Source organism: Podarcis melisellensis (assembly GCF_964234715.1).
Source record: "Podarcis melisellensis genome assembly, chromosome: Z".
Lineage (NCBI taxonomy): Eukaryota > Metazoa > Chordata > Lepidosauria > Squamata > Lacertidae > Podarcis > Podarcis melisellensis.
In genome coordinates this window covers 42,345,477-42,368,473 of record NC_138547.1, presented here as the reverse complement: position 1 = coordinate 42,368,473, position 22,997 = coordinate 42,345,477, and the positions used below count along the sequence as shown (strand labels likewise).

Genomic DNA, 22,997 nt, shown 5'->3' with positions numbered 1-22,997 from the left:
AGTCTGTATCAATTTCATAATTTTTGACCTGGCAATATATTGAGAATCATGGTATGTGTATTGTGTGTGACATGCAAAAATCACAATGTAAGAAAAACTGTGAAGCCAGCCAATGTCTCTACGTAGCTCCATTCTTACATCAGACATTGTGATATACCAGTATATCACAATGTTTAGCTGGTGATATATCGCAATGCTGAAAACCAGATATCACCCAGCCCTATCTGCCAGAATTGGGTCTAAACTAAGCTAACATTACAGTGAATACTAAATGCAATCTAGTCAAACTGCAAAAACAACTGGGGGGGGATAGTTGTTTATGAGCAACGTGTTGATTTGTATTTACAACAGGGTTTTTGTAACAAGTTTAAAGACAGTTGTAGTAAAACTGAAAACCTGGTGCAAACCTCTGCAGCTGGTACAGGGACCTCCAGTCCTGGAGATAGGAAAGTCTGGATCCGGTGGCCCACCTGAATAACTGGCAGCTGGGTATTATGAGTCTGGGCAAGGCTTTCCACTTAAAACTGGTAAGAACAATGTCTTGATACGAAGAAGAATAACAGCTTCTCTCTCTTTTTATAATTCTAGTCACTATGAACAAGATCGGAACGCACTAAAGAGGAAAGAATGGGAACGGAGAAATCAAGAGGTCCAGCAGGATGAAGACTTCTTTACATCTGGCTTTAACCTCTTTGGAGAACCCTACAAGGTAAACAAACAACTGAAGCTGTATTCAACATTCATTTCATTTGAAACAGTGCTCCCCACCCTCTGCAATTTCACCAAACATTAATCACACGTTAGACCCTCAGAGAGGATAGCAGCACTGAGGGCATCCTCTTGGTTTCATGCACTGCAAAATATGCTTCCACAGAAGCGCATTGACTGGTTTAATTATCTGTGGCAATTGGGGGTCCTCTGGGCTGCCACTGGGTTCTTCTGCAAGAGATCCACCCAGTGGCTGAAGCACCCTAGTCTGCAAAGGGTTGTTACAATAGCAAGAATAATTAGCACTGAAACAATGGCAGTTCAGTGGCAGTTCCCACTATGGAGATTTCTTGAATATGATATCACTGCAAGACAGCCGCTCGAGTTGACCGTCGAGGCCCTGCTTTTGCTGAGGTGTTCAACCTGTGACTGGGCTGTGCCACTTCAGGTTGTGTGTTGGGGGCTAAGGCTTGCGTAGATAAATGTTCCTTCTCTCAGAATACAGAAAACTTTTTCTTCTGTATGAAAAGGTATGGCCCAGAAATATGTTTGCTTGTGATATCTACAGAATACACAGACATGCCAGAAGCCTTTGTTCTCCCTGATGCATATTTTTGGAATTCTGCAGTCAGGAAAGGAGAGGCTTATATTTTCTATTTTTCCAGTTAAAACAAAAAAACCTACCCCACCACAAACTAAATTTAAATAAGACTCCCAGAAGGCACCTGAAATAATTTATTTATTTATTTTCCCCCTATCTTTGCTGAATTTTACAAGGTTTTTTAAAATAATAATAATAATGTTTTTATTATTATCACTTTTCATTAAAGACTGAGGGTGATGGTTCTTTGAATTTATATCTTACTTTCCACTCTCCCCTCAAACCTTTCACAGGAATATAAATGTCAAAGTGTGGTGTAGTGCAGTGTTTCCCAACCTTGTGCCTCCAGATGTTTTTGGACTACAATTCCCATCATCCCTTGCCACTGGTCTTGCTAGTCAGGGATGATGGGTGTTGTAGTTCAAAAACAGCTGGAGGCACAAGGTTGGGAAACACTGGTGTAGTGGTTAAGAGCGGTAGTCACGTAATCTGGGGAACCGGGTTCGCGTCTCCGCTCCTCCACATGCAGCTGCTGGGTGACCTTGGGCCAGTCACACTTCTTTGAAGTCTCTCAGCCCCACTCACCTCACAGAGTGTTTGTTGTGGGGGAGGAAGGGAAAGGAGATTGTTAGCCGCTTTGAGACTCCTGAAGGGGAGTGAAAGGCGGGATATCAAATCCAAACTTTTCTTCTTCTTCTTCATATAAAGGGAAGTGTGTTGCTCATTAAGTGCTATTGTGAATGTATATCTCAGTATCCGGAACTCTTGCCAGAACCCATAGCAAAATCCAAGAAATATAAAACCAGCAGAACAATAATGAGCAATACTGAGAGAATCTCTGTGAAAACGAGCTCCTTAGCCCATGCAAGTAAACTCTGGATTGGATCCTACCAAAATCATCCTCCCCTGGACCTGCTCAGTTTTCTTGCTCATTAGTAAATTATGCAGGCTCCTTAGCATAAAGATCTTAGCTGAAAAAGACTATTCTGTCACATACCATTTCACCATGCTTATTTCCCCTCTTCCCCCGGCCCCACTGCTGTTTTGGCGGCTTCTTCTTCTTCTTCTTCTTCTTCTTCTTCTTCTTCTTCTTCTTCTTCTTCTTCTTCTTCTTCTTCTTGCCACTTAAGGAAATGTTCCCATTCATGTAATCTCAAGTCCTCACCCGCGTCATATAGCAAGATCTCATCTTGTCACGAAATGGTGTATCATCATTATGTTTGCTAGATGATCTCTGATTGGTTCATATCACTCGTCAGGATAATCCAGGTGTAAGCAATGGTATCGAAGGAAATAGTGTTGAAGCAGTAACCACCAGGCAAAACAATGGAACTGGACAGGACTGGCAGGGCTGGAGGTGGGGAAGAGAGAATGTGAATCTGCTCACACAGCCTAAGTGGCTTTATGCAGGAATAACAACCCACTAGTATCAATCTGATTTTTTTTACTGGAAAACACTTGGCATATCCTGCCACCTCCACCACTTCCAAACTGGCACACAATCCCTAGATAGTTAAGAAGGTATACACCTCATGCGGAAAAGCAATTCTTCCTGAAGCAAAGGGGGAAACTCTCTCTCTCTCTTTTACCATCATAACTATCCAAAGCTGTCTTTTGGGAGAATGGTTGAAAATGTACAGCATATCAGCAGGGTAGCAGAGCCTCTTCTGAAAATCCTCCAAGGGACTTCCTTGCCTGTGATTTTCATCACCAAGGGATGTTCCCCATTTGACTGTCTCTGCTGCTTTGATGATCACCCAAAAGCATTCCCTGAAGAATTCAGCTGGATTGAAATGCACAGATTCCTTTTTTCCTTTCCATCAATGACAGTCTTTGGCAAATACCACCTAGGGTTCATATAACAAACAGATAATGTGGAAGATGAAACCTTTCAAGTCTTCTCTGCGGAATAAGCCTAGATCTGAAGGCATGATTGTCCGAGGTCACGAGTGCAAATCACACAAGTAAATTCGAGGCAGAATTCATTGTTATTTTCTGTCATCATTATTTTTAGTCACTAAGTATTATGTAAACAATTATGCTATTTTCTGCATTGTTTTTGGTGTTTCCCTTCCACTGAAATTCATGGAAAGTAATTATGTAATTAATTACATTATGTAATTAATTACATTAGTTCCAGCCATAGTTCATAGCAAATTGAATAACGTAAGACTCCGAACTGTAGCAACACAGAAACACTGCTGATTGCAATGAACACAAAATGGGAAAGAAGTCATTGTCTCCTTACATCCCTAGCTCTTCTGTTGATATATGACCCCTGTCCCTTAAATAAAAATGAATAAAATGAATAAAAAAATTATTAAAGTTGTATACCACCCTTCATTTGTAGATCTCGGGGCAGTTCACAGCATAAATTAGGATATCTTTTGATCATTTCATTATCCACATTAATTGGATCTTCACTTCTGATTGTCATTGCCCTCATTCATAATGTCCCTGTTGGTGCACGAAGCTTTGCTAGTTTATGTTAATCTTAATTTGGCAATGATGGGAGAAACCCTGTGACTTGATGATGCCCACTTATCCAAACTCAATTATCCAAGTTCTCTGAAATTTCATCAAGACAGCTGTTTATATTCTGTTTCTGCTGCTTCTTTTGCCACATCTCACATCCATTGTTTGCTTCCTGCATCCACATAAAACCTGCTGCAAGTTTTGGATTATCCACCCTTCACATAGGCGGTTGTCTCATTGGTCTTTTGAGATTGTAGGGCCTCCATACTGACACTGTTTTATTCCTTTGACCTGAAGCACCTCTTGCTGCAAGTCCTGCATTTGTCCATTTTAACTTCATGGCCTTTTCCACTACAACCAAAACTTTCTATCTTTGTTACATCTAGTTGTTAGTTTTTCTTTCTCAGAACATTGCTCATTCTAGAACATGTGGTGTTATTCTGGAGGTGTTCATACTTCTCTGTGTCATGGGCTGGATCTAGACACATCAAAGAAGTATTTCAGCTAAACGCATTGTAAATTTAAACAGAGAAACAGGTAGAGTAAAATTGGGTTCCACAGTGCCATCGGTGTCACAATGTTATATCACATATACAACACATATAAATTGATTTTTCTTTACCAATCTAGCTGAAGTCCATGGACTGTTTTTCTCCACTATTACACATCACAGGTAATATGCACAGGTAATTGGCCCAGTATACCTGAAGGAGTGTCTGCACCCCCATCGTTCAGCCAGGACACTGAGGTCCAGCTTCGAGGGCCTTCTGGTGGTTCCCTCACTGAGAGAAGTGAGGTTACAGGGAACCAGGCAAAGGGCCTTCTTGGTAGTGGCGCCTGCCCTGTGGAACGCCCTCCCATCAGATGTCAAAGAAATAAAAAACTCTCTGACTTTCAGAAGACATCTGGAGGCAGCCCTGTTTAGGGAAGTTTTTAATGTCTAATGTTTTATTGTGTTTTTAATATTCTGTTGGGAGCCACCCAGAGTGGCTGGGGAGGCCTGAGCAGGGTATAAGTAATAAATCATTATTATTATTATTAAACACTTTAGCTTTCAAGTCGAAGGAAATATTTCTGTTTTTCATCTTAAAGCTGTGTTTTCCAAAGGCTGCCCAGGATTGTTTTATTTTCCTCCCTATTTTGTTTGGTTTTCTGCTCTCAATATGATTTTTTTTTATCCTAAATTAATGTTTTCTTCAATGTGCTTTGTTTATTTGTTTTAAAATAGTATATCATTCTCTTCTTCAAACATTATTTTAATCTTGGCTAGATTCACCTTCATACCTTTTTTTCTTCACTTTGCTCTTCCAGCATTTCTTGTAGTATTATTTTTTTTTACTTTCGACTGTTATAACTATATCATCTGCATATTGTATATGATTTAATATCTTCCATTGATTCCTTTTTCTACCTACCTCAGCTTTTTAAATACATCTTCCAAGCTGACTGTAGATAGCTTAGGTGATTAGCTATCTTCTTGTCTTATGCCTCTTTTTAAGGGTCTTGGACTGGTTTTATGTGGTTACCCCAAGCAAATGGTCTCTTATTCACTGACACTTTTGGTTGTCACAGTGTCCTTCAGCTCCATTGAAGAAATTCAGCTAAAACCCTTTCATGCGGACATTTGTCACTGATGTGGAATAGTTCAAACTGAACCCAGTTGCTTCAGTGCAAAGTGAGCTTTATGGGCCACTGAGATGATAAGAGAATAAAGAAAGGGGAGTCAAGTCTAAAGAATGGAAACAATAAACAAGAGGAAATCTACCCAAAAGGGAAAGGTGAATCTTTTTGTAGGAAATAATTTATGTAGATAGCCATATATTTCTGTAGAGAACTCTAACCTTAATGATTAGAATCACCTGTATCTCAGCACATTAATGGGCCAGTAGGACCTTTAACATGGTCTTATAAGCCAGTTGGCTTGAAAGAGAGTCTCAGATGGTGTGGAACATGGCCAGCTGGTTGTGGAAAGAATTATGTGGAACTTTTTTTTTAAGGCATTTTTTCCAGCACTTGCTAAAACCAGAGCTCATCTCCTTGTCTGCAGAAGTCTCTGCTTCTGAAAGACTCAAAGAAACAAGTAACTGTAGCTTGCAAATTGTGTCTTGATGTCCAGTGCCTGGGACATGAACAACTACAACCAGATGTCACTTTACTCTAGGAAAAGTGAAATGTTACTTGATTAAACACTTTAAAAAAAAAAAGCAGGGAGGATCACATTTTGCTATTCATCACAGTTTGCTATTCATCAAGGACTTTGAATGAGTGTGAAGAATTATACCAGTGAGTCAAACCAGACATGGAGTTTATGTCTTAGTAGACTCCCCTTCATTAGAGGTTTTTAAGCAGAGGTTGGATGGCCATCTATCACGTTTGCTCTAGTTGAGATTCCTGCATTGCAGGGGGATTGGACCTTGGGGTACCTTTCAACTCTACAATTCTATGATTCCCTAAGTCTTCAGAAAAAACTGCATGGGTGAAATGGGTTTTCAACTAGTTCTTCACAAGAAAGAGAGAGAGAGAGGGAGAGAGAGAGAGGGAGGGAGGGAGAGAGAGAGAGAGAGAGAGAGAGAGAGAGAGAGAGAGAGAGAGAGAAAGAAAGAAAGAAAGAAAGAAAGAAAGAAAGAAAGAAAGAAAGAAAGAAAGTAAGTTTAGGAGAAAGCTTACTATAGAGTCAGACAACTGGGATCCATGCAGTACCTGATCAAATGTTTATCCTAGACACCTGTAACTGGGTGATGACTACGCCCTGACTGATAGAGATCAGCCTTCCAAACAACATAGAAAACATATTAGCTCCTTATAATTCTTGCTGGCCAAGCTGATGCCTGCGTACACTTAAGGGATCTCATAGGAACATATGAAGTTACCTTAATACTGATTAATACCAAGTTCAATCCTCAGCATCTCCAGGTATGGGTGGGCGAGATCCCTGCCTGAAACCCTGGAGAATGACTGCTAGTCAGCTAGTAGGACCAAGGGTCTCAGTCAGTATAAAGCAGTCTCTGATGTTGATACTGAACTGTTACCAGGCAACCAGATATTCCCATTTCCTCACCTTTCCAGAAGTGAAAATCCGCAAAGTGTAACCAGACCCTTAAGACGAGAATTGTCTAAGTGGCAGCGGCCCAGCTCCCCGCCCCTTACACAAATGCTGCCTCAGCAATACTGCAGGGAGGATATGAGAGGAGGAGAACAAGCAAGCAAGTGTTCACCATTTGCATCGTAATTCCTCCCGGTCCCTTAAGCACAATGGAATCTCCTTGTTTAAAAAATTGGGGGGGCTGAGCCTAGGCTAGCTTTGGCTGCTGCCCAAACAAGTTCATTGTGCAGCTTCGGTTGAAGGAGGCGGGTCAGGCACAAAGAGCTTATTCTAAGCTTAAACGGAATGCACTTTTTTGCCACTCAAAATTACCAATTTAAGAGTGGATTTTTTTGTTTTCAGTTTGGTGTGTGTGCTTTTAAAAAACCCAAAACTGTTGCTTGTATACAGTGTAATTCTTAGCTTTACACAACTGATGAGCTTTCTAAATATTTACTTCAGTGCACAGCTCCTTGAATAGAAGCCCTCGGAGGAAAGCCAGAAGGGGGGAAATGCATTCTTCCTATTCCCCCCACCCTTTCCTCATAATCTTATACTCCAGTGTTATGATCAGGGGTGTTGCAAACTACTTAATGGATTTGGGACACAGGTGCATGAGTGTGCATTTGCATAAACTTTGCATTGCCTGATTTGTATGGATGGGTGCTTCTGGGGAATTAATACGGGGTGGCTGGGGTCTCCTCCATGCTGTGCTTTGCAGACTAACCCTATGAGCAAGGTTTCTTTGAAAAATAATGTTGAGAAAAGGTGGGAAAGGGCAAAAGAGTTTGGGCCCACCTCAATAGATTTGGGGTTCAGGCCTAAGGACTATGATCTGACAACACTCCAGGTTGTGGTAATCACTGCGGATACTCTTCTGATTGCTTTCCTCCATGAAATCCCATAGCTTTTTATTCCACAAATGTTCTGGTTTATTATTGTTCCACGTTTGATGTGCTGTAGGCCTTCCACACATGGCAATAATGTGGTAGCATTGGGGAAGTGTCGCAGAGCAACTAATATGGCAGAAGAAACCCACCACTAATGCACTTTTGTTGTGTCACGGACATGTGCCAGAATATACTTCGAGAAATACACCCGTCCAGAGAGACCAATTTTCCATTTCATTTTGCAGCAGAGATAAAAAGTAACTACTGAATACCTTTAGATATACCCTTTTCTGTTGCATTGATAGAACCATGGGTGCTGATTATGCCTCCTCCAGTTCCACTTTTAAGTATCACAAATAATCAAATTGGAGAGGAAACAGGGATGAAAATATAACAGCATTTGTCATTCCTAAAGGAGCAATGGCACTGCTGGAACCCACCCCAATTTAAAACTAGAGACACACTTCACTCTTAATCTCAGCAAACTACATACTTTCTCCAGTCATTTCCTGGATTTGCATCCTCCTGTGGAATAAAATCGTTAATATTACCCCTACTTAAAACAAGCACATCACTCATAGCCTCAAAAAAATGTATTTAGTTCAGGGGAATTTGTGTAATTAAGTTTCTTCAAGCCAATTCACACTTGGCTACCCTTCCCCTTTCCTTTAGAGGTAGACTCAAGTTACCCCTAGTAAATTACCTCTCTTAAAAAAATTATTTCTAGCTACTGCTCAGATGTAACTTTGGCCCATAAAATGAGCAATAATCTGTGTACAAATTCCTGTTCATATAAATGGATTCTTTGGGGTGAGAAAGAAGAAACAGTCTGGAAAACAGAGTAGAAAAGCACTGGAGATGAAAACATAATAATGTCAAAAATGAGTCAGGATTTGCTTAATAACTGCTGCACAGAAAATAACTGTGAATCATAGATTTGCAAAACAGACTCTAAACGGTTCTAGAAAACAGAACAGAGGACTTCCAAATCTAGCTGGCAACAATTTATAAAGATATATATTCCTTTTATAATAGATCTTAAGCAATCTTTAGAAGAAAGTTGCCAAACAACCAAGCTGACCTAAAGCTGTAACAGTTCATGGTAGCAGAGCCAGTGCTTTTTTCCTTCTTTTAAAAATAATGTTTAGGGGGTACTCTCATTATCCTACTCATATTGAAATACTGCCCAAACTTAGTTTCACAAAATGTTTAGGGGTATGTGTACCTCTGCGTACCCCCAGAAAAAAGCACTAAGCAGAACAATAATATTAAGAAAAGCTTTCTAAAGTTTTCTGCCTCACAATGTAATACGACGAGTTAGGCCAGAGCTTTCCAAACTTTCCATGTTGGTGACACACTTTTTAGACATGCATCATTTTATAACACATTGATTTAGTTTGACTAGCAAACTGGAGGTTAAACTAACCCCTTTCTAGCCCTGGAAGGAACACGGGAAGCATTCGCACAATGCACCTAAAGACTGCTGCTGACACACTAACACCGTTTGGAAATCTCTGAGTTAGACTCTGCTCACACTAGCAGCCTGAAGTTCATTTCCCCTGCGCTGCATTTCCCAGTTGCTTTCTCCCACCACTGTTCACACCAAAGCAGAGGCAGGGGGATGCCTTCGCCCGACGATTTCTTCCCCTGTGGTGTGTGGGCGCACTGCCAACCATGCATGCACAAAAGCCGCCCGAACTTGTTCAGAGCGCGACAGAACTGTGGCTTCTGTTTTCAAACCGGATGGAACCTGGTTTCAGGAGAAACTCATCCAAAGAGGAGTATTTCCCTTAAGGCTGCGGGACACAGATGGATTGTGGCTAACGTCGTGTGAACCTGGCTTAGATAAAACAGCGGCGGGAGCACGCTGGAGTAAATGGTAATGTGTACAAACCCTTAGATAGCTATAACTTATAACCTTCACCATCTAACATAGTAGACTGCCTGGGGGTCCTGTTTGCCATTGCTGCCAGCCTTTCTACGCGCTTCCCTTTTCTTCTCCATTGGGGTACCCAGCGTGAAGCCCCTCCAGATGCTGTGCTCTACAACACCCACCAGTCCCAACCAGCATGGCCAATGGTTAAGGATGGTGGGCATTGTAGTTCTGGAGGCCGTTACATTGGCTACCCCTGCTCTAGGCTGGCAGCTCAAGGGTCAAAGGCCGGACTTGCCTTTGAGGACTCCAGCTGCTGTTTGTAGGGGATACTACAAACAGAGCAGGCACTAACCACTTCTTGTACCTTTCTCTCTCAACTTGAAATGTCACATGCAGCCCAAGCCAAATGGGTATGAACTCTATTGACTGCTTATATCCGCATGTGGCTAGGGGTGCCTACCTCACACACTAAGCAGGGACAAAACAAATGCTGAAGACTTTCTTTCCACACCTCAACAAGAGAGATGTTGAGTTCCTTCTTGTACGCTAAGGATTTTCGCTTGCCCTTCCCAGTTGCTAAGCTATAGGTTCTGATGATTCTGCGATTCTGTGCACTAACAATGGCAATCAAGAGATCTGTAATAATGAAAAGATACATAATCAGAGCATGTAATCCCCATAGGAAACATTGCCAGCAGTAAAAGCCAACAGTAAAAGCATGGGATATGAAAGTGAAAACTCACAATGGTGGCAAAAATTAACTGAATTGGTCAGAATGATGGGGAAAAGAGTAAAAAACAAACAAACAGAAGAATTTGGAAGCTTATCATCTCATTTTATTGAACAGAATTACAAGATGCAATCATTTAACATTTTCTTGCAGCAGAAATGCAACGTAACTATGTTGGAAGAGTATTAGTGATCTATAGCACTGGCTATTGTAATAGATGCTTATAAATGTGGAACCTGTAGTCCATAATTAGGACACTTTCTATCTGAAGAGCAGGTTTATGCAGATTTTTTTTAATATATGTTGTCTATGTTGGGGGGGGGTGTATGAATGAATGTAGACTTTCTCGGTGCAAAATTGGCACACAAGCTCATAATATTTTCAATTAAAATTCAAAGCTGAGGAATTTTTTTGAGGCAACAGAGCTTTCCTCAGAATGCATCCAAAGATTATGAGCCGAGAAAAGTCATATTCTGAGTCCATTGTTTTTTGTCTTCAACAGCACTGCTACTTACCCCTGCTGCTTCTTGCAATCCTAACACTGCTTTCCTAGGCATAGATTCCACTGAGTCCAGTAAGATGTCCAAGTAAATGTTATTAAGATTGCAGCCATTCTGAATAGTGAAATCACTGAGGTATATTCATGTTGTCATTGTTTCCCTTCTTGTATTTCAGACTAACAAAGGTGACGCTTTAGCCAACCGTGTCCAGAATACATTGGGGAACTACGATGAGATGAAGGACTTTCTGACCAACCATTCCAACCAGAGCCACCTTGTAGGAATCCCACAGAATTCTGTGCCACAAACTCCAGTAGATAAAAACGAACAGACCTTTTTCCCAGAACAAAGGAACCGGATGGTCCCGCCCCACCAAATCACGGGGCACTCCTCAGCTTCGATGCCGCCCCCTGCGGCTATATCGTCCAGTTCAAATTTAGTCCACAGTCACCAGAGCAGCAGGAAATCCAGGACTGAATGGTCCCGTGTCAGTCACAGCTCAAATGGTGGTCAGCCAAGTCAGTCTGGAAGTGCGCAAAGTCGGACAAAGCACAGCTCATCCCACGAACCTCCACAAGGCAGGTATGATGACCGCTATGCTTGCCAAAGTGAGCAGCATAAACCTGGAGGAGGCGATGAAGCCAACGCAACGCCATCCTTGTCACACTCGAGGAGGCATGCCCATTCAAAATCAGTGGTGGCAGAACACTCTTACAAAGAAAGCAGCCACTCAAAGTCTCCAGTGGATCTCGAGTTTCTGGGCCATGGGCCTGGATCTCCACTCCCATCTACATCCTTGTTGTCAGGAAATAGTGGTCTTTCGACTCAAAATTTCCTGCCGGGCCTCCACTGTAAAAGCAGCATGACTCAGCAAAAGCCCACCGCTTACGTTAGGCCAATGGATGGTCAAGACCAGGTTCCCAACGACTCACCGGAACTGAAGATGCCAATAGAAATTGAAGGCGTTTATGGAAACCAACCCTTTGGGATTCCACTGGAAGGAAAGACCACTGGACCCAGCTCAAAGAATAAACTACCAAAGCTTAACATTCCTCAAGCTAGTGAAGTAAGTCTTATTTATCTGTTCAGTTGTTTACTTACCTCTTTTGCCTCCAGGGTTTCAGTCCACTACACTTCCTCAGTTTCCTGTTTAACTGACAGTCTCTTACCCCACATCCAGACCATACTTTTAAAGCACTATGATACCAGTTTAAACAGTCATGGATTCCCCCAAAGACTTCTGGGAGCTGATTTTTTTCCCCAGGATGCTGAAAGGAGTTAGGGGACCCTCCTCTCCATCTCGCAGACCTACAGTTCCAAAAGTGGTTTAATCATCAATTCCTCTTCGCAGGGAGCTCTGGAAATTATGTGCTTTCAATATCTGTTCACTGTTTGGGCACTGCAGCTGAAAAGAATGCTCTTTTTGACATGCTGTTTGGGTCTCACACAGATTGTTCTGTCTATTTTTAAGATCACTAGGATGCACGTCCTGTTATGCTTATCCTGCTACCTGACCCCAAGAGTGTGGTCAACATAATCAGGTCTGTGGTTAAAAATAGGAAAAAGTCAGTGGGTTGCGGTTTTGTTGTTTGTTTTGTTATTGTCAATTTAAAATGTTCAGAAGAATTGCACAACATGGATACCTTGGGAAGTATTTATACAGCAGATAGATAGATAGATAGATAGATAGATAGATAGATAGATAGATGATAGATAGATAGATAGATAGATAGATAGATAGATAGATAGATAGATAGAGTCCATTTTCTGTAGTGCAAGAAATGTGGAGTGTTGGTGGAAATCTCAATAATCATTGGCTGCAATGGATAATAGTTCTCATCTTGACAAAATGTGGTTGTAAATATGCTGTGCATCCAGGTTCATAGAAATTAGTTACCTGGGGAAGAATGAAAACTACAATCCTATCCACATTTACTTAGAAATAATTCCCATTGAATGGAGCTCTAAGGACTATATAACATATAAGACTTTAATTTAGTCCCTCTCCATGCTAAGTCACAATCCCTGTTTTGTCCCTTTTGTGGATTACTTATTTAAAAAATATATATATTTGGGTAAGTAGGGGTGGAGCACCCCATTGTTCTGCTTGAGGTGCAATAGGAAAGCCTACCATGCCACTGCCATCCACGTCACCACCTCTGCCACTGTTTTTTTTGTGAGATCACACTGGTTTCCAGCTAGATCTCACATGCCTGCAAGATCTTGTGCAAGTTTAGTAAGAGCTTGCTGGAAATTGATGTGATCTCACTCAAAATCAGTGCTGATGCCGATGCCAGTTCTCTGCCAGCAGGAGAGGTGGCAGGACAGCCAGGGCACCGACAGGGGCACTGCCTTGCTTGTTTCTGCCACCTAAGACAGCTGCCTAACCCTGCCTAATGGCTACACCGGCCCTGGGGAAAAGGCTTCTTTTTTGTTTTGTTAAAGAATTTATTCATTTTGAATAACAATCTTCCAATTAATGACAAGTTAGATCAAATCAATCAAAATTACAATAATAACAATACACCAATTATGTATTCCAATTATAAAAAAATTATTGGGACTTCCCATGTTCCAGAAGTCTGGAGATAATCATCCTCATTCATATCTCTGCATTTTCAGTATTTTTCAAATTCAGCAGTGATATTACCCATCCTTCTTCTCAGTCTAATCAGCCGTTGTTTCTGTGGCTCACATCTAGTAGCAAAGTTTTTGTGCAGTTAACCCACAAGAGGCAGGGGTTTTTTTTGGGGGGGGGGGGATAAGGCTTCTAATGGTGCCATTCTTCAGGGATCAACTCCTTTAGATTGCACTCACGGTCCCTTCAAACACTACAGTCCTATGATTCTATTTCATGTGGACTCTAGAAGAAAGCTCCAGAGTGAGAAATATGCCTGTCTTGTATCTAGTACATGTGCATGTAAGTGCATGCACATGAAAACCAAGGCACCATGCAGGGCTTACCCAGCTGTTTCTCCAAATGCAGCTGGGGCTGCATGAGAGCTGAAGGCACCAAGTTGCCTAGCCCTGCTTTAAATCCAGACCAAATTTCAGAAGCTAATAGGTAGCTGCTCAGCTATCCCAGTGAGTCAGGGCTCAACCTTGCCCTGGGAAGTCCTTTGCAAACTCAACATAACTCATTCAAGTTACATAACAGGACTTCCCTGTAGTGGTTGGGTTAGCCTGATGTAGAACCTGACTCCCTGTAACATTGTATACGCTTAGTCTTGAATACAAGCAGCTCTCCAAAGTGAATCTGCATGGTATAACTATTGTACTATTATTTTACATTTAAGAGGTGTTAAGCAAGGTGGTGTCTACCACTGCATACTTCCAAACAGATGGAAATAGCAGGACTTGCCTAGCAGAGTTCCCAAAATACCTATTTCATGGCTGGTAATATTTTTTACACCCTGAATAAGTGATGATACATTCCTAGGGTGCTTTATTGTGAAAGGTCGGCTTCCCTTACCCACGTTCGAACCCCTTTCTGCCCGCCCTTTGGAATAATTGTTTGGGGCCAATAATTTGTTTGACTTCTTTAAAGAAGGAGGGAAATCCCTTGCCATTATTTATTAACATTCCAAAGAGCAACAAAGACTGATATGTTTTGCAGGAGAGCTTGGAATAATTTTCTGGGAACAGCATCTGAAAACCGTAAAAAGACCTGTTTATATGAAGCGGAAGCTGAGGGTTCCTTGCAGATGGTGTTTTATTAGAAAAATGTATTTGTTAATAAACGTAGCTGTGTACAAGATTGCTTTACAGATGTTTCTGTTTATTTTTACCTTTGGTTAAAAATCTGCTGGAGTAGTCTGTTGCAATTTGTCACCAGTATTGTTTGGCAAGGAAATAATTGCATGGAAAGAAAATAATGAGGTTGCAAAGGCAAATAAATGTGTTCACTCTTGCTGTCTATTAAAAACAAAAACATATCCATTAACAAATTTGAAAGAGAATATTTAAGTCAGAGAGCAGTTGAAGGGGTGTGTGTTTAAAATATAGTGTAATGGGGGGGGGGGGAGCTGCTTATGACCAAAGGCCTTGAATCCAAAGAACTGTGAGTATTAGCCAAAAATCTTTTAGCATTGGTTTCAGAGCATGAGTGAGAGGAAAGTTCAGTTTAGCACTAGAGCATCTGTTTTATTAAGACCAGAGCATAGAGGCAGAGTTTCAGCTTTGTATGCAGAATATCCCAGATTCAAATCCCTGGCATTTCCAAGTAAGCACTGGGAAAGTTACCAGTCTGAAACCCTGGAGAGACCCACCCAGTCAGTGTGGACAAAACTGAGCTAGATGTACCCATGAGTCAGATGGCTTCCAACATTCATCTTGAAATCAGCCCTTTATTCAGAATCATGAGGAATGGAATCCTGCTTAATTAAGGAGGAAACCATAGCTCAGTGATAAGAGTTCTGACTTTGCATGGAGAAGGTCTCAGTTGCCATCAGTGGCGTAGCACGGGGGTGCAGGGGGGGCCAGGCGCACCGGGCGCAACATCTGGGGGTTAGGGTTAGGGGCGCAAATCCACGGGTTGGGGGCGCAAATCCACGGGTTAGGGGGTGCAAATTACTTGCCTTGCCCCAGGTGCTGACAACCCACGCTACGCCACTGGCTGCCATCACCTCTAGGTTGGGACTGAAACCTGGAGAGACTTGCTCACTCTGTGGACAATACTGAACTACAAGAACCAGTGCTCTGACTTGGTATTACGCAGCTTACTGTGTTCTTAAGATTTCTCACAGTGGAACATTTTGAATAGTTCTCTTATCACTAGGGATATTGGAAAATTCCAATGAAAACAGATGCAGGGGCAGAAATTGCTGGTGCTCGCTTGCTCCTCTCATGTCTAGAATGGAAATCAATATGAGTGAATTTGGTTTGCCGTGAGTGCTGTTGGCTGTTGCTGTTGTTTTCATTCTGCAAACAATGCGCAATTGGTTATAGTTCCCATTCCACATTTGCATTATGTTTCCTTTGCACAGAAATTAATGGGGTGGAGTAACATAATGGCAATGTCACTTATGCAATTTATGTAATTAATTATGTAAGTTACATGATTTCAGCACAGCAGACAGTGAGGTGAATAAAGTAGCTTTTAGTGGAATATGAACTGCTGTGGAATGGAAACAGTGTGGCATGCAACAGATGCAGCACCGGGTGATTTAGGATGGATTGGGCAGTTCCCCCACACAGAGTGCTGAGCTGAGGGGATGCATCCTCCTCTTCCTCTGCTCATTTAGATAAGGGACGTGGGTGGCGCTGTGGGTTAAACCACAGAGCCTAGGACTTGCCGTTCAGAAGGTCGGCGGTTTGAATCCCCATGACGGGGTGAGCTCCCGTTGCTCAGTCCCTGCTCCTGCCAACCTAGCCATTCGAAAGCACGTCAAAGTGCAAGTAGATAAATAGGTACCGCTCCGGCGGGAAGGTAAACGGAATTGTTGTGCGCTGCTCTGGTTCGCCAGAAGCGGCTTAGTCATGCTGGCCACATGACCCGGAAGTTGTACACCGGCTCCCTCAGCCAATAAAGCGAGATGAGCGCCGCAACCCCAGAATTGGCCACGACTAGACCTTATGGTCAGGGGTCCCTTTACCTTACTCATTTAGATGGGCAATTGAGTTGCTGCAACTAGGACATAACGCACTTGAGAACATGTGCAGAACGGAAAGCGAAAGGGAGGGGGGCATCAAATTTTGTCCCAGTTGGGTATGTGTGCCAAATTTTGTCCTCACTCAGGGTGCCATATTACCAAAGTCTGCCTTCTGACAAATACAAGGTGGAACAGAAAATGATTCTGCCTTATATTCCTATATATCACTCAATGATTTGCCTAGGAAATACCTTTGGAACTTTCCATTCCTCCTTAGCTAGCTGTTCCTTGTTCTCTCTGGAAACTGTGGCAGTTTGTAGATCATTATATATCGGAAGCAATCAGGCCCCTGAAAGTGGGAAGTGAAAAGTCCCATAACGCTTCTGACACCACCCACCTAAGCCGTGAAACATGGAAGATTTCTCTTGCCATTCCTTCTGAGAAAATGTTTTGACGGGTTCAGTGTACAGTGAAATGATAAGCTTTTGTTATATGTGTTTCAAATCACCCCCTTATCACAGGATATATTGATTAGCTTAGTACTTCCTCAGCAAGCTATAAAAGAGAGAGAGAGAGAGGGAAAAGGAAGGGCCTGCACTCTTTCTGGATTAAAGAGCACAAAAAAATTGACAGGTAGATAACCATATTGATTCAGCTCGAGCGGTAAATGCAAGGAGCTTTGTATATGACTTATAAAACTTTACAAGCGCAGAAGGTTTTAGGGGTTTATATTTTTATTTCTTTTAATTGAATGGAAGGGCTAAGAAAAAGGGGGAGAATAAGGGGTGGGGGAAGAGCCCTGGGTTAACTAATTCCTCGTTTTGTGTTGATTTGCCAAATAACATTACATTATGTCCTCTGTTTGCGGGTGGATCTTTCATTCCATATTTAAGCCTCCCCTTTGCTTTTTAGAAAACTTCAGAGGAGGAAGAATAATGGACTGGAACAAGCATTAGGCTGGAAACCCCCTTTGCCTGGTTCATATTTCAAATAAAATAAAACGACCAATAAAACAAAGCCAAAAAAACCTCAGTCCCTTAGCATAGTTGTCCGTGGAGTATTACAAGGCCTGGCCATGTGGTTTACATTTGTAAATACTGTGAGAAGTATTGCTTTTGCAATACTTTATAATGAAGGCCATATGATGGGCTCATCAAGAGAACTCTGGCTGTAGACACGTCTCTCTTTGTAATGCGGCTTGGCAGAGCCCCATTTCAGGGGCTTGGCCTCTGGCTAGCACCACCTGCCACCCAAGCCTGAATGCACCCAGACTGAGCATTAGGTAGCTATCAGGGGGGTGGGGGGGAACCAGGAGCTGGAACTAATGAATTGTGCTAGGGTAGGGGTGGTGAACCCTCTTCATCTTGAGGGCCACCTTTGTCCCAAGGGCAGCTTTCTGAAGTCCACATGACACTGAGGGAAACACAGAGCCAGAGAGAAACATGGGTGAAGCAATCAGAAGAGCTGTGCTTCAGCCAGAAGAGCAAAGGGCATTATCAGAGTTGGGGGGACACATTCTAGCTTGCCAAAAGCACTCAAGGAGGGTGTTACACAAGACCAGTGAGGGGTGTGGCCTGGGGAGGGATATGCCTTCCAGAAATCTGTATCTGCCTCAATCTTCATCTTTCAGTGGCTGCTAGCCACAATGCTATTTTCTTCGTCTACTCTTGAAGGTATTACATAGCCTCCGACACATTGGGGGGGGGGAATAACCCAAAACACTTCTGGGGCTGCATTCCCACACAATTCACATGACCCTTGTGAGATTGCAGCCCCCAAAGACACACTTTTTTCAGGGCAGCATGGTGCCTCAAACCGTGGCCCTGAAAAAGGTACTTTTTGGGGCAAGTTTGCCGCATCCAAAATGGGTGCTATGCTCTTGTGTGAAAAAAGGGAGGATGTGTCTGTTTTACCAGGACTTTGAGGCGTAGGGGCATTTTGCCTATGAATACTAGTTTATGGGTATCACAAGTATGGAAAATGCTGTTGCCATCAGGTCCTATTTATAGGCATCCTGTAGGCATCTGGTTGGCTATCAGAGCAGGATGCTGGACTAAATTGGCCCTCTTTGGCTTGATCCCACAGGGCTATTCTCATGCCACCTCATTGTGTGTAATACATTGGTTGTCTCTGATTAGTTGCACACTTCAAATACCTTAGCACATACCAGCATCAAGCCTCATTCCTCTACTGCAATGGCCAGCCATGCATTCAGTAGAGTTTTGGGTTGTGTACCAATCATATATTGAAAGCAAAGGCTTCCCACAAAAAAATTCTGGGAATTTTAGTTTGCTAGGAGTGCTATGAATTGTAGATCTGTGAGAAGCAAGCTACATTTACCAGGATTCTCTAGGGGAAGTCATGTGCTTTAAATGTATGATGTGTACGTACCCTTAGTCTGAAAGCTGCCTGGTGGTAGTCAGCTGCAGATACGCCCACGCTAATTGCAGAAATCATTTGTGCCCCAGTTAAATGTGCTAATATCACTGTTTTATTGTGCAAAAAAACCTGAGGAATTTTTTTTGTAGAGCATTTCTAGGTTTTTACAAACCATCTTTAAGCTTCCACACACACTTTTTTTTTTTTTTTGGTCCCTGATTCAAATATGGGAAAACACTTAAAGGCTTCAAGTGAAAGCATCATGTGGGAATATGTTAATAAAAATAATAACACTTAAGAAAAAGGAGGAAACAAAGCACATGCTAGGAAACAGAGTTGACCACCTACCCTGGCAACTACCCATGACTTGTAGATTCAAGCTGAAATTTAGCTGGCTAACCATTTCATGAATATTACAGGAGGGGATCTGATTTCCAATTTTTATTTTATTTTTTATTTTACTTAGGCAATAAGTCTATTGCTTGGGTTTTTTTTTTTTTTTTACCAGATTTAAGGAGAAAGTTCTTTGGATAGAAACTTTTGGCTGCAATTTGGGTAGTTTCAGGGTGAAAGCGGGGACCAAAGCCAACCCACCACCACTGCTTGGGTTTCACCACCATTTATTTTGTGATATGTGTGTGGAGGGGAGAGATTCCTGTCACTTCCCAACATCATTTCTTCTTATATATCATTCCTTTGTAAGTCACTCTATGAAGCCCCTCCAACTACCTTTAAAAGGGGTCAGTTTGAGGTGCAAGGGGAGGGACTCAGAGAAAGTTGTGAGGGGTGGGGTGAAGTTTAAAGAGCATGAGTGATCCTATGTCAGGATGTTGCATCTTTCCAAGGCAATTCAATTGGGGGAGAGGGTATGGCACCCCTTTCAGCACCCACCATTTTGCCCCACAAGTCCTCTTTCAAAAATGTTACATTATGACATGGGATCTCTTAGAGAAAAGATTGTGAGCAAAGAGGAGAGAATGTTGCCTTACACTACCTGAGGGGAACTGCAATGCTGCTGCCACCACTGCCATTAAATTTCACCCTAGGATTGGGTGATAAATTCAATTCAGTTTGCATTTAAAAGTGAACCTATTTAATTTGCTTATTCCTCTTTTTTGTTTTGTTTTACAAAGTCCTAGTTAGCTCAGTTTCAAGCAATAGACAGACTGAAATACAGCCATTCTTTGAAAGTCACACATCCCCGAATTTTGCAATGCAGTTCTCCTGCCAAGTAATGTCTACTAGAAATGCACATACGTGGATAAAGTGTGTGTGTGTGTGTGTGTGTGTGTGTGTGTAATCAAATACCGAAATTCATTGCAGGCCCAGAAGCAGTAAGCAGACAAATGTCATGATCGCCATGGACAGATAGAGTAATAAAGACTCAGCAAGGCAGTTCTTGGGATCAAGCAGACCACAACTTTATTGATTACAGATGCAATACAGTCTTGGCTTAGGCACTGGGGTGTGTACCCTGAATTGACCAACCTAATCTGCAGGTTGATTACTCCATCAGGGTCAATTGTGTACCACCATGTACACCACCTTGACCTCCTTGGAGAAGATGTGGGATATATATATCAGGGCTCTACTGATGTCATGTAATTCATCCAGTAATCTATCAGTAGATTACCAAAATGCATAGTTTCCCAATGCATCCCTTGAAATTTGATCATGTTAGGCAACCCATCATTCAGTGGCTTGTTGTGTGCTGTTACTGGTTTCTTCTTAGTGAGGAGCTCCTGTTGGTGTGAAAACCCACCAGAGGTCTCCTTCTTAAGTGGATTGATTTTGCTTTTTGGAAAACAAAGAAAGGACATAGCAGCTGCAGTTTCCTTAAATTGGTATGAAAGGATGTTGCATGAAATATTTAATGGCAGTGCCTTCCTCTAAAGAATGAAATCACACCCTCTGACCAGCTGTTTTCAGTATAAGTTTGAATGTTGATCAATTATTATTTTTTTGTAAAATTACTCCTACGATTAATTGGTCAATGGTTCAGAAGACCTAAAAACTGACTAAAGAAAGGAATGGATTTCTGAAGGACTGTCAAATGTGCTGGAAAATTTCAATAGTCCCATGATTCGGGACTACAGTTAGTTTGTTGAACTAAGACCAGGGAGACCCAGCTTCAAACCCCCACTCAGGCCTCAGCCTAGCCTACCTTGCCGAGATTTTGTGAGATAAAATGGACAGGGGGAGAACCACATATGCCACCTTGTAGATCATGGGAAGATGGACATAATAAATATGTAATTAGTCAGGATCAGATAAATAATTTTTAGGTTTCCTAAACTGTGTTTCAGAGAGCTGTTACTTTCCTTAGAACATTATCAAAGGGTTCCTCAATGAGACAAATTAATCCATGGTGGACCAGTTTCCCCCCACAATGGCTAGCAACCAGTGATGTTCCCTGGCAATGCCCAGTCCCATAGGTGTATTGGAATGGTTCTAAACAACCCAGTGGGTGGCTCCATCCATATAAAAAGAACATGTAATGTAAGGAGCAGGACTCCAAATCCTGCTCAGGGTTGCTCAGGGGTCCCTCTGCAGAGAAATCAGTGTGGAAACCCTTCCCTGAAGGCCAGCTGTTTGAAAGTACTGTTCTAATCAGAAGGCAATGATTTATTGGGGGACACACCCTCAAATCTACCTGGGGAATAGGAGAGGGGGGACAAGCTCAAGTGGCAATAACTCCTGGTGTGCCCCGCGGAGGACCTTAAGGTCCACAAATAACAACACTTTGGAGGTCCCGAGCCTCAAGGAGGTTAGATTGTTTCAAATAGGACCAGGGCCTTTTCAGCACTGGCCCCTACGTGGTGGAATGCTCTCTCACAAGAGACTAGGGCCCTGCAGGACTTGATATGTTTCTGCAGAGCCTGCAAGACAGAGCTGTTCCGCCTGGCCTTTGGTTTGGACTCAGTCTGACCCTTATGTTTCTCTCCCCTTATGGTCTTGATTTATTGGCTATTTTAAAATGAGGCTGTGCTTTAAATTGTATTATAATTGATATTTTAAATTGTTTTCCCCCTCTCTTTTCCCCCTATTATGTTTGTATTGTGACTTTATTGGTGTTAGCTGCCCTGAGCCCAGCTCTGGCCAGGTAGGGCAGGGTATAAATATTTTTTTTAAAAAAATATTATTATTATTATTATTAACGAAGAGATGTGTAACATTTTGAGCAAGGAGGCCAGTCTGGAAGCACCACATTGCATATAGTTTATATGTGACTTTCCAAGTCTGACTTCTGAAATGAAAGAAACAAACTGAAACCAATTCTGAAAGTTGACTCTGGGTGGTTCTTAACTGGCTTATGCCCATAGGGTCTCCAAGAAATAGCCCCACCAAATGCAGGAGCAGTTTCACACCTTAAAACATGTTCCCATCCTATGTGCAAACCGATTATCCATGTACAGAATCATGCAGTGCCTAAATTTTGCTAGGTGCAATACAGATAATGAACAATGAAGGCATTCCCTGCCTGGCGATTGCAGTCGAATAGACAGGCACCAGTTCTTAAGGTTAAATTGTTCTTACAATAAACAACTTATAGCAGAGACGGCTCATGGAGGGGAGAAGAAAAATGGCAGTTGGTATCTCAGTAGAACCCATGGAGTGGCTCTGCTTCTCATCTCTGTTACAATCAATGGTGCAGTTAGAAAAATTTAGATTTAATGGCTGGCCAGGGCAGGGGCTCTTTGCATAGTAATATGTATTACTTGTTTCAAATTGTGGTAAGAGAGCCCAGTTACATTGGGAGCCCCTACTGCATATTTTTCTTAAAGCGGTCCTTGAATCCATCCCCAGAAGTCCTGTCTTGATGGTACCACTGTCCAAGTGGAATGGCTGCTATCATGTTCCTGTTCAGACTAAAACTGGGATCCCAGCAGCTACTGTACTTCCACCCACAGACTTTGGCAGCACCCTGTGAGTTTTCTTTCAAGATCTTTAAACATACACACTGCTCAGTTTCAAAATAAGTTTGTTGTACAGTAATGCTGTCCAAGTAGCACAAGGCTTAAGCACACACACATACACCCGTCTGGGCAATCAAAACTGGCTGCAAGGCACTTTGGATCCCGATCTAACTTTCCATTACTAAAAAGGAAACACTGCTGTTTGGATGAAGAACAATCTTTAAACAACTTATCCTATAACATTATAA

The 22,997-nt window shown here is 42.2% G+C and overlaps 1 protein-coding gene across 7 annotated transcripts in view; it reads left to right on the top strand.

Moving 5' to 3' along the window:
* Positions 1–22,997, top strand: part of AFF2 (ALF transcription elongation factor 2) — a 408,154-nt gene that overhangs the window by 105,913 nt on the left and 279,244 nt on the right. For all 7 annotated transcript variants that reach the window (XM_081897542.1, XM_081897541.1, XM_081897540.1 and 4 more), the window contains exons 2-3: positions 589–709; positions 11,038–11,928. In XM_081897542.1, the coding sequence (XP_081753668.1) occupies positions 589–709; positions 11,038–11,928 (1,012 nt within the window). The remainder of the gene's footprint in view (positions 1–588; positions 710–11,037; positions 11,929–22,997) is intronic.